At 40.2% G+C, this 12542-nt stretch overlaps 1 protein-coding gene and 1 long non-coding RNA gene across 4 annotated transcripts; one reads left to right on the forward strand and one right to left on the reverse strand.

Moving 5' to 3' along the window:
- Positions 1 to 545: 545 nt before the first annotated feature.
- Positions 546 to 8860, reverse strand: LOC111653591 (aminoacyl tRNA synthase complex-interacting multifunctional protein 1-like). 3 transcript variants are annotated; one of them, XR_015437133.1, is made up of 5 exons: positions 8416 to 8860; positions 5781 to 5989; positions 3842 to 4010; positions 3556 to 3661; positions 2454 to 2591 (listed from the first exon to the last, which is right to left on the reverse strand). XR_015437133.1 is itself a non-coding variant. In XM_023404199.2 (4 exons), exons 1-4 carry the CDS (start codon positions 8813 to 8815, stop codon positions 2425 to 2427), a joined length of 945 nt encoding a protein of 314 aa, XP_023259967.1. In that variant the 5' UTR covers positions 8816 to 8859; the 3' UTR covers positions 546 to 2424. The 3 variants fall into 3 exon arrangements, 2 of the variants coding, with proteins under 2 accessions (XP_023259967.1, XP_087029584.1); XM_023404199.2 differs by lacking the exon at positions 3556 to 3661 and having other exon boundaries at positions 546 to 2591; positions 8416 to 8859; XM_087173458.1 differs by having other exon boundaries at positions 2458 to 3661.
- A 318-nt stretch (positions 8861 to 9178) lies between these two features.
- On the forward strand, positions 9179 to 11266 carry LOC111653592 (uncharacterized). The gene is made up of 3 exons (XR_002760688.2): positions 9179 to 9242; positions 9476 to 9536; positions 9877 to 11266. It is a non-coding gene; the product is annotated as an uncharacterized LOC111653592 (long non-coding RNA).
- The last annotated feature ends 1276 nt before the right edge of the window (positions 11267 to 12542 follow it).

Raw genomic sequence — 12542 nt, forward strand, 5'->3', positions numbered from 1 at the left:
AGTATAGCGCAGGTGTGAATAACGAAATAAACGATGGCTGAATTCCAGTTAGCTGCTTTATATTCAGGTTCTTGGTCTTGTGGATGCTAGCTCACTGGCACACTTGAATAGAACAGAGCCATCGTTAATGTTATTGGTAACACCTATGCTTCTCCTGCCATGACGAGTCAAAATGTCTGCTGTTAAAAAGGCCTCCACAAGTGTAGTAGCCATCTTACGGTCCTTAACATTTCAGTTTTTAATTGTGATTAACTGATGCATATTATCAAACAAATTTATAATTAATCAACACAGTAACTGACCGATAACCAGTGGCCCTTTAACCTGTTCCACTTTGTCTATCCTTGACTAACAGCCATCAAAAAATATACACATATCATTTTATTATTATTATTATATGAGCAAACTTATAATATATGAGATTAGGTGGTGAAAAACATATGACTATTAAATATCACACAAATGACACTAATTATGACACACACATCTGTGAGTTTTGCTGGGTTTCCTGCCCTTTGTGGTCTTTCAAAAACAGGATGCAGAAAGAGGGGGTGCAGCACTTTATTCATAGTTTGACTCAGCTCAGCTGAAACGAAGCTTCAAGTGGTTGTTTACCAACTTTCCCCTCCGGGAAACCGCACCAACTCGACACGACAGGCTGCACATTTACAGGATTGACTCCTCCACCTCAGTTGTTATTGCAGATGCAGGGACAGAAATGAGTGATTACCTTTTACAGTATGGTTTCCTCTATGGGTTTTGTACACAAGTATATTGTAATGAAAGTGAATGGGTGGGTAGGTGGGCAGGTGACATGACATTAATATAACCACTTCATGATCTTTTTATATTCAAGCGATTTTACTAATGTCAGCCTGGGGTGTTAGTCAACACACACACATCAGCTTGAGATGAAAAATGCCTCCATCTTTCTTTCTACTGCTTACAAAAACAACTTTAGTTTCCTTATTACAACCATTAGAAACAAAGGAAGATGTCATGTCTAGTGTAATACATAATGACCAAAAGGATTAATGAAGAAACATTAAGCTATACAGCCATTACTCCCTGGCTCCTCTGGCTTCTAGGACAGAAGATTTATAGCTTCCTCAGTGACAATGAATAGTATTCATTGTATATGAAACAGTGATACCATTCCCTCACAGCCCTCCAGTCCTGTCAAACAATTAACAGTAACATCAAGTCTCGTACAGTCTGTTCCACTTCTTAGTTCCTGAATCACATCCCCTTCTTTATGTGCATGTACTCAGTTCTTCCTTTAAAATACGGGAAGAAAAACTTTGTGTGTTTGTGTTTTTCTTTTTTTGCGCATTTTATGGAGTTGGTTTTCTCTCTCCTCCCGAGGGGGAAAAAAAAACACAAAGAGAGCTTCTTTTAAAACCAAAATATGTTGGTTTATTTTTGCTCTTCAAAAGACATTTCCCCATTTTCTCTTAGGGGATAAGCAGGCTTATCATAAATCATGGTGGAAGCTGAAGAAACAGAACCGTGTTCCATGAAGTAGGATATATAACAGTTAAAGTTTAACTAACCTGTTACAACATCTAAAGAACAGAGTAACAATATGAAATAGCAGGATGGTTTCAAAAGTTACTGGATGAAGAAACAGTAAATTAACATAAATTTTTACATCCAAATCTCAGATTCAAAAGTGTCTGTATTCAGTTTCCTGGGAAACAAAAGCAGGATCAGTGAAGAGAACACTGTCTGGATCTCTGGTATAACACTGTATTAGGTAGGACACATCTGTCAAACAAACTTTCCACAGGCTATGTACTGATACAGAACACTCATTTCCAGCAGAACAAACAACTGACCTTATACAAAAAGTGAATTAAGTCCTTCTGAGCTTATTACTTTCAAAACTAACTACAACTGTCCCCTTCTTCAGGGGGGTTTTTTGCAGTTCAGTGGAAACAGCCACTATGGCATCAGGGGAAAGCTTCTATATCTTAGCAGATACTTCCCAACTAAATGGGATTCTGCTGAGGAATTTCCCCGTTTCTTCTTACCATGCTCGGTATGACTATGTGCTGGTTGTCCTCGTGTCTCACTTCAACAAATCCCCACACACATACTGTGCATTATCATGGGTACTGTAGTGCCCCCCGTTGGTAAAATTCAAAACTACAGCTTTTCATAATTTAAAAAAATGTAACCGTAATGCTCATATCTGTCCAACAGAGGGAAACATACTCCTCACAATCATTTACCTTGGCTTTCACTACAAAAGTATCACAGTGGACACTCGAATATAACACCCATGTGATTGTCGAACATCTAATTCCACAATCATTGGCATTACTGTGTTGCTTCAACAGCCTCCACTGCTTCTGGGAAGGCTTTCCACAACATTTTGGCTGCAGGGATTTGCGCCGAGCTATTTCGAGCAGCGCTGTTAGTTTATTTGATTTCACTGTCGCTCAAGGTTTGGGATTTGCAAACTCCCTTGCCGACGACTTCAAAGGCAGCTCCCTTGTAAGTTGCAACACACTGGGCATCCGTGCGAAGGTCTGGCTGAATCTGCTCCCAAATCTTCTTTTTGGGGTTCAACTCTTTATCTGGTTCACCTGCAATTGAGAAGTCATTTTGATACATTAGAGGAAATTCTTCTCTTCTCTACTACACCATCACACATGCAGGATTTATGATTTCGGGACTCTTCTATATATATATATTTTTTAGTGTAATGTGTAATGCCCTTGCAGAACATACTTGAAACCATGGGTTGTCGTGTGCTCCTGTAATAGCCCCCACCCGTTTAAAAAGGCTTCCACAAGATTATGGAAACTGGCTGCAGGGTTTTACTCCCATTCAGCCAAGAGAAAACCAGTGAGGCCAGCAGTGGGGTTTGGCAATGAGGCCTGCTCACAGTGTGTATTCGAATTCATCCCAAAGGTGTTTGATTGAGTTGAGGAAAATCATTTCTATGTGCATGGGGGGAATGTCATTTTGAAAGAGGAAAGAACCTCTCCTAAACGGTTGCCACAAAGTTGGAAGGACACTACTGTATAAAACTGTGGATGCTGTACCACTAAGATTTCCCTCAACTGGAATTAAAGGTGTCTATAAACAGTGCAAGTATGAGACGGGTCTCATAAAGTCTCTGTGTCAGACAGTACGATATAAACATTGAGGCAGATGTGCGATAAATGCCTGATGAACTGTGGTGCTACAATGTAAATAGAAGAAGACATGAGCAGAGGCATCCATACTCACCACTCTCATGTTCTGAAAATATAGCAAAGCAATAAACAAGCTGACACCTCCATGCATCCAGGGGGGGAAAGAGAGCTACATATAATATCCGTTTTGCAAAGTGAGTTTGATTAAGCTAGCACAGCAGTGTACCTCGTCTCATTTCACCTCATAATATGATGGGTCGGTTTGTGGGTTGTAGCAGCAGGCACTTTGTGGGATTTTGACACTCAATTTTCCGACACAGTTAGCATTTGGATGCAGTCTGTCTTTGGTCACTGAAGGCCTAAATCAGGTGTCTCATGGTGTGTTGTAGGACCACCGTTTCTGACTCACCGTGTTTCTCTCATGACGTTCTGAGAAAGTATCATGTTCGGTGTCTTCAGAGGAATGAATGCTTAACACCACTGTTGTCTCTAGCAGCAAGAAGGTTCTTCATTTCCTTAAGACAGCATTTTGTGGAAAACTCTTTCAGGAGGCTCAACACAGTGACAAGTCATCAACAAGTCACTCTCTGGTGAGCATGTACTGTATCTCTATTGTCTGTTTGGTTGAGAATGATCGTAACATTTAAGATAATGACTTATGTGTTTATGGGGGTACAGTAATCGGATAATGGTACCTGGGCAGCCCTGAAAAGTTACTCTGTCCCCTGGTAGTGCTCCAACTGGAGGATCAAGGATTTCGACTTTGTCTGGCGAGCTAGCACACATGACCATAGCCTGGGACACCACCCCTCTCATCTTGGCTGGCTTCTGGTTGCACAGCAGGACTGCCATGCGGTTCTGCATCTGCATGGGAGACAGAAGATTACGTACAGCCCACATGTCTTACACAATGGAGAAGAAAACCAAATCTATGCCCAGTTAACATAAAAAAAAAAAACACCTTTGATTGATGTGGTCTGTTTTGTTTCAGGACCAATCCAATATAAATATTAGTTCTAATTCTAATGTCTTAATACATGATTACTGTGTCCGGGGATTTATGGTTTGTGTGCCTCTCGTGCCTGGAGACCTCTGTGGCTGACCAAAATTTATAAAGATTAGTGGCAGTTTCTGCCCAAAACTCAGAAGAAGAAATTCAGCATTTCCCGAGACGATGGCTGTCAGATGCAAGGAGATGCTTCACATCCTTCTGTTATTATATGCGTTTGCTGTATAAATCTAAAATCACTCATGTTGTTAGGAGTGACTGTATTGAGAGTTTTTCATCTAAAGGCAGGGATAGTATATGAATGTTTTTTAATCAGTATTTACAAAACACACCACTTGACCTAGGTAATATCTTATTGTACGTGCATTGTAGACACTTGTCTGAACAGTGTAACACTGTTTTATGTAATACTTTATCTTATTATGTATTATTTCCTAATGCCTAATATTTATTCTCATATAATAGAGTATTTCCATCAAACTCATGATGCATTTCCTCAAATATTTCACTTCTATTTGCTTGACAAAACTATAGATATGACAGTCAAAGCAGAATTACATTTTATATCTATTGGCTCTGTAAATCAAAACTCTGTACAAGCCGAGTTCTTTTTATGGACCTTGCTTTGTGCATGTTGAAACAGGAGAGGGCTGACCCAAAACTGTTGCTGAGAAGTTTCACATACACTATTGTGCAAACTGTAGACAGGAGAAACTTAATGTTACAGAATACAATGATAAATATCATTATATGCCCAAACCATGTAAGACAAGCTCAGACCAAAAGTGCAAAAAAGGTGTGTGGATTAATAAACCAGCAAAAAGGCAGCAGTAACAAGAAGAGTGTGCGTTGTCTTTCCAGCTGCAGTAAGAAAGCATTTAATAAAGCTGTGCTATAAAATTCCATCACTGCAACACCACCAATGAAGCCCACCAATGTCTAATATTTGTCTTTGTGTGTGGACAGGTTCCCTATTTTAAATGCCAAATGCTTTTTTGGCAAAGATGGACAATGTTTTGCATACATGACTTCGACAGACATATGTTTCCATTTAAATGATACACTATCTGTCCAAATTTTTTTTCATTGTTTGGGCTCAGCGCATAGTTGAAATGAAGGGAAATATTACTGCTACACTATACAATGACATTTTACACAATAGTGTGCTTCCAGCTTTGAGGCAACAGTTTAGGGAAGGCCCTTTCCTGCTTTCCAACATTACAATTCCCTGTGCACAAAGAGCCTGCCTGCACAGAGCCCTGACCCCAATCCCATCCAACACATTTGGGATGGACTGGAACACTGACTGCGAGCCAGGCCTCATCACCTAAAATCGGTGCCTGACCTCACCAAAGCTCTTGCGGGTGGATGGGAGCAAATCCCTGCAGCCAGCTTTCAAAATCATGTGGAAAACCTTTCGTAAGAGCAAATGGAGGGAGGGGGGATGTCAATGTTCAAAACCCACATACACACTAGGGGTAACGTTGGAACATGGTCAAATAAATATGTGGACTCCCCAAGTTAAAATAATAGTTAGTTGAAGCCGTTATAATTAAATCTAAAAATCACATTCCAGAAATTCTTTAATCCCACTTCACAAATTATACAACGGTATAATAATGTACCTGGTCCACTGGTATGTGCTTAGCCAGTTCACTGACCACTGTCCTGTGAGAAGCCTCTCCCACATCCACGTGCTCCATGTACAGGCTATCAGTCTCTGGAAGCTGCATGGCTGTGATGATACGTCCAACACGTAAATCCAGACGTGACACGTCCACTTTAGGATCCTCTTGGCTGGAGGGAGCCTGCTTCTTTTCCACTTTTTCCCCTCCTGGCATAAAAAAGACAAATAACCGTCAAATCAGTTGGGAACATAAACACACTAAATCACTTATATTGTGTTATAGTGTTTGTTTGCAATCATTTTCCTCCATGGAATGTGGGTCTGTTGTTTTCTCAGCGCAGAAAGTCAGACAGTTTTGCTGACAACAGGGATCTGTAAACTTTCATGTTACTGAAAAAAATGTGCATTGTAGGAAATGGCACTGAGAATATTTCAACAAACTCATATCTTCCAGGGGAATTATAAAAACAAGACAGAGTCTTGAGCCACGCTAGCACCTCTGTGAGGCTGCACTTGTTAACATGCTAACATCAGCATGCAAACAAGCTCTCATTGATAATGCTAACATTTTGATGTTTTGCATGTGTGATGTTTACCATGTTCATCTTAGATTAGCATGCTATCATGCTAACAGTAGTTGGTCATAAAGCAAATTATAGGAAAAAATAATTAATTTGCCAAGACGCTGGAGCTAGAGGAGAAGGTATCACAACTAATCCTGAGAGAAATTTGAGTGTTTTACTGTTGAGATATTTCACTTAAAACCACAGTGATGAACCTGTTGATGATGCCACCACAGTCGTAGGATTAATCCTCTGGGCGCCATGAATGTCTATACAAAATTTCATGGCAATCCTTAGAACTTGTTTTTGAGATATTTCAGTCAGACTGATTCACAAATGCAGCATAATCTGCAGCATACAGTACAATGAAATCTTAGATAAAAGTGTGCTTTCAACTTTGTGTAAACATTTTGGGGATGTCCCTTTCCTGTTTCAATGTGACAGTGCCTCCAAGCACAAAGTGAGGTGCACAAACAAACGGTCTTCTTAGTCTGCTGCGGAAGAGCTTGACTGGTCTGCAGAGAGCAAAGACCCCATCCTACACATTAGCGGTGAACTGGAATGCAGAATGTGAGCCAGGACTTATCACCCAAAAATCAATGTTGGACCTCACTACAGCTTTTGTGGCTGAATGGGAGCAAATCCCTGAAGCTAGCCTCCAAAATCCTGTGGAAAACCTTCCAAGAGAGTGGTGGCAGTATATTAATGTGCATGGTTTTGGCATGAGACTGAGTTTTCTGAGGTACTGTAGATGTAATGGAAAGCAAGGATTGAAAGAAAAGTTTGTCCTCCCTCTACTTAACCTCTTTTCTCCAACTACAGAAAATCTGGTGTTGCTGTAAGTGCAGTGAGTTTTTCGTTGAAATTAAGAATGTGAACAAGTTGCATCACACTTCAGATCAAAACCGCTTGTTTGCAATCAAGGAGAAATTGCAGCTTTGCAAAACCAAACATATTTATGTCCTCGTATCATGAGGTAGCTGTGTAGAGAAGAAAAGGATGACACACAACAACCAGTGCAGGTCCTCTCAAACCACTGCCCTCGGTTCAGAGCTACCAGACAGGCAAAGTGGGATAATTGCCCAAAAGTTCCAAGTTCATTGCATGTTAGATTTGTTGAGGAATTAGCACCATTAAAGTACAAAATATATATGTTATATGTTCTGAGGCCTGTATTATGAAGCAAGTTCAACATGATCACATAACTAGAATTAAAACACTAGTAGGCCTAGTGGTTTACTATGAGAACTGTGACAGGTCGTCCATCCTTCATCTTGTTTAACTGGTGTTGTAGAGCAACAAAATATAATTTCAAGACCAGAATTGTTTAAATTTATTCTGAATTCAATTGATGTAAAGCATGTTTTTATCAAATTACTTCAATTTTTCTGTGTGGGACAAGTAATTAACACACAGAAAAGCTGGGGAAAAGGTAAGGTAGTATTATAATTCCATCATAGAAGTACTGTAAGGCTGCAGCCAACATCTTCAGTGATTGTTCAGTAAATAAAATATGGGAAAATAGTGAAAAACAACATATTAACATATTAAAATTAATTGTTTTGTCAGACCAGCAGTCTAAATTACCTATTAATTAATAACTAATTAATCAACTGGACATTTCAGCTCTTCAGAAGGCTACTAGTTGGTTTGTGGGTGTCAGTTAGGGCCCAACAACACATTCTTTACCTGCAAACCCTCAGGAATCTGTCCTTGCAGCCCAGCCAGTAAACATTAAAACAAATTGACCATGAAACGAACATCTACTTTGATAGTCTCCCTTAATGCATATTGTGACTTGAAGAAGTTCGGTTTGACTTTTGAGTTTCAGCTGAGAAGAACTGGATCAGCTCTAAACCTCACCAAGGCTCTTGAGGCTGAAAGGGAGTAAATCTTTGCAGCCAGGTCCCAAAATGCAGAAGAAAGTTTCACACGAGGAAATGGAGGGAGGGAGTGTCAGCTTTCAGCATTCACATATGTGTAACATTGGTATATGGCCAAAAGTATGCGGACACCCTCACACACGTACGTGACTGCTGAACCTCTCCTTCCCACACCTCCTGAACGTACCTTTAGGCTTGTTGTATGTGGACACTCGGCCGCGGAAACCCATCTCATGGAGCTCCCGGCGGACAGTCCTGGAGCTCACACTGGCCCCAGAGGCAGTTTGAAACTCGGTGGTGAGAGCTTCCACCGAGGGCAAACACTTCTCCAGCGCGACTCTCTCCAGCATTTGGCGGTCCTCCTCTTTGAGCTTGTGCGGTCGGCCGCTCCGGGGCAGAGCCGTCGTTATCCCTCCGCGTTTCCACTTCAGAATCACGGAGCTCACAGTGGAGCGAGGCAGGTTCAACAGCGCGGATATCTCACGCACCGACTTTTTACACAGGTGGCATCCGACAACAGTGCCCCGCTGAAAGTCACTGAGCTCCTCACTACGACCCATTCTCTCAGCAGTGTTTGGAGATTGCATACTGCATTGATTTCTGTCCTCCTCGTTTTCGTTTTCTTCTTTGGTTTTTGGCCGTTTAGATGCTACAAGGCAAATTACTGCCCCCCACAGGAAAAAAATATTACAACAATAACAATTCATTGACTATATATCAGCTGTTGGTTCTTATATAACAACAACAACAACAACAACAATAATAGTAATGATGATTATAATTGCAACCCATGTATTTATGTCATAGGTTTATAGTTAATCAAAAACCCATTTCTGTGCAGAATTTATTATTTTCCTTGTACTTGTATATATTTCTTTTTATGTGTATTTATTTTGGGGAGCTTTTATTTTGTTAATTGTATTTTTGTTGTGTGACCTTTGACATTTTGCCCGTGTCACTTCCTGTCGGTTCGCGCCGTTCGCCCTAGTGGGCATCAAGCTTCGCTGAGGAGAGGTAAGAGTATACTAATGCTCCTGTCAATATCTATCTAATATATAAAAACAGACATGAATTTCATTGTGTATAGGTCACAAACATTGTTCCTTGTTGTTATATCGGCTGTTTAAGTGTGTCTATGTAGTTTTATTATGTACAGCAATTTTTTTGTAGCATGCTAGTTTCTTAAGCTAGGCTAATGGTGTTCGGAGATAGTTTCTCATGCGGTTCGCCGCTCTCTCCTTTTAAAGGTTTGCATGAAGAAACGTGGTCATGAGAAATTGCTGTACTGACATTATTGTGTACACACAGGTATGTGACATCCCCCTTTGTTATTATATTTTGAAATTTTGATTTATATTGACAATTTAGTTATAATGTAGTGTATATTTTAATGTATGCTTATATTTTTCTAACATATTGTAAAATTGCCGCTGGTGAGTGAGGGGATATTTTTTTGCGGAATATCGTTATTGTAACTTTGATCAAATGTGATGTATTTTGCTGATTTGATGTAAGAGAAAGTAGTAAATGTAGTTGTATGAGCTGCCCTCTGTGCGCTCAGTTGGCATCAGGCTGCACTGAGGAGAGGTATGCATGTGGGAGCCTGGTCATGAGAAGTTGCTGTACTGATTTGTTGTGTTACACACAGCCTGCAAGAATAAATCGTCCCCCTGGCTGGTAAGACAACAGTTGTCCTCCTTGCATCTTTTGACATACATGGACACAACGCAGAGTTCATGGCAAGATGGAGCACCAGACTGGGCCAGCTACAGTGGTGCCGTGACCCTGATCCACACTGCTTCAGACTGGTTCATCATTGTTCCTGGAGCTGTGGATCAACATCAGCTTAGTCACCAGAGGTTGCCACATATCAATTATTCACGTCAATGAACTTTTTTTTTTGTTTAGTCATTTTTTTATTTCCTATTTTGAGGGTATAGCTATTTCAGTGCATTTTATTGTGTACAGTTTAAAAATGACATATGGGATAAATGGATGAGGAGAGGGTCCTAGCTTTTAATTTTGCTGTTGGAAGGGGGAATTTATCGGTGAATTACCTTGTATTCCTGTTTGAGCTGCAAATAATGTAGATACCAGCTTTCAGTTCCACTCGCATACTTGTTCATGCAGCTTCTAGTCCTAGTCAGAGAGATGCACTTTCAGGTCTCTCTAAGCTCTAAACTTGAGCTGTTTGTTGTGCTGCCTCGATGATCTGCTTGTGTTTGCTGCAACTGAAGAGGAGGCTTTGAAGAGGTTGGAGATTGTTTTCCAGCGACTCAGATTTCACAACTAACTGAGCCCCAAGAAATGCCACTTAATGAGATCGTCAGACAAGTTTCTGGGACACATAAATGGCAGTGGAGTGGCCGTGGATCAAGCAAAAATTGAGGTCATATCCAACATGTCAAAGGCAGACCTGATGGAGGATGATGGCTGCACACCTTCTGTAAGGAGAATAAAATCCTTCCTTGGAGAGGTGTTTTACTACCACCACTTCATCCCTAATTGCTCCTCGGTAGCCAAGCCCTTGTTTGCTCTCACTGCTGTGCAAAAGAAATATGGAAAAGTCAGAACAAACTCTAATGCTGGCTCTTACAGGAATTTCTTTATTTCAAAAAATAAACAGCCCACAGGCTCAAGTTTCTAGCCTTGAAATGGAGTGGGTGTGAGAAGTTCAGCCATTGGTTAAGATGTCATTCTTTTACGCAATGGACTGATGACAACCCTCTTACCTTTATCATGACAAAACCTGAGCTTGATGCTTGCGAACAACACTGGATGTCCAAGCTCCCCGCCTATATTTTTTTACCTGAAACACGTACCTGACAACAAGAACATAGTTCTCCTCAGTCGACATCAGGCTGCGGTGAAAGTAGTAAATGTAGGGATATGAGTTGCACTCTGCGCTCAGTTGGCATCAGGCTGCGCTGAGGAGAGGTATGCATGTCGAAACCTGGTCATGAGAAGTTGCTGTACTGATATTGTGTTACACACAGGCCGCAAGAATAAATCATGCCCTCTGGCTGGCAAGACAACAATTGTCCTCCTTACATCTTTTGACATACACAGACATTACGCAGAGTTCATGGCAAGATGAAGTACCAGGCTAGGCCAACTACATAATACTAATGATGATAATAACAACAAAAATAATAATACTAAGGATGTCCACCTTGGAGTTTCTCAAATTCAAAGCTCTACCTGGACTAGTAAATAGCCCCCTAACCCTAACCCAAATTTTCTTTTAACAGGGCCCACAAGCCCACTGACTGGGCTATGGGCACGCACTTGTGGGGTGGAATTATTCAAGTTTGAATTTTTAAAATTCAAATTGCAATATGAAGGAAGACCACCAGGGGGACCAAACCTCATACACATGTGGGGCAAGACATAAACTACCACACCCACCAGGTCCCATATGTACACCCACCCCCTGGCCAGATTTATTAGGAATAGGAATTTGTTTATTTGCAGATCTGTCTTATATTTGCAAGATATTTTTGTGAGTTTATTTATGCAAAATTGTATTTGTGAAAGGTGTTTTATATTTACAGATTACACATTTACTCAATGATTGTCAATCTGTTCACACAAATATCAGAGACAAATCTACCTGCATAGACAGGAGATGAAAATGTTTTTGACAAGACAGGATTGAAGAAAAGAGGAAGAAAGGAGAGCAGAGGTGGAGCAGATGTAAGAGAATAAGATGAATTTCAAATTTTAAAATCTTCAGTTTATGATCAGAAATTAAATTAATTAAGTAATTAAAACTTTTTGTTTCATATTTTCTTTGACTGGAGGGATATTTCCAGGGATAGATGAGTGGAGTTGAGAGTGAAAGAAGAAGAAAAGAGGAGGAAATGAGAGTGATCAGGAGTAGATCAAATAAAATACTGTATGATAATATTACAGTACATGTTTACGTTGTTTATGCTATGATGCTATTCCTTAAAGAAATTAATATAATTAGTGTAAATGTTCTTCTGTTGGTCTAATATCCAGTTCAGAGTAGTGAAGACATTTAGTTGGCCTTGTTGTGGATCCATGTCTGGTCAGAAAGAACAGCACATACTAATATTGTCTGGATTTAAATGTAGGTTTGTCATCTAAACGTTAAATCTGTGAATTCTACTCCAGCATAGTGTAACAAAAATAGGTTTCAAGATTAGTTATGCTGTTTATGCCAAATTCATTCCCGGAGTCATGTAAATACAAAATAGTAACATCAGACAATTTTGCCCCTTTTTTTGTGGCAGTAGTAAATATTAGTCATTGTCAGAATTAGTTGTGTTGTGGTTTCAGAATGATGGA

The sequence above is a fragment of the Seriola lalandi genome, unplaced genomic scaffold, assembly GCF_002814215.2.
Source record: "Seriola lalandi dorsalis isolate HSWRI2012SDOR001 ecotype SW California unplaced genomic scaffold, Sedor1 jcf7180002054234, whole genome shotgun sequence".
Taxonomy (NCBI): Eukaryota; Metazoa; Chordata; class Actinopteri; order Carangiformes; family Carangidae; genus Seriola; species Seriola lalandi.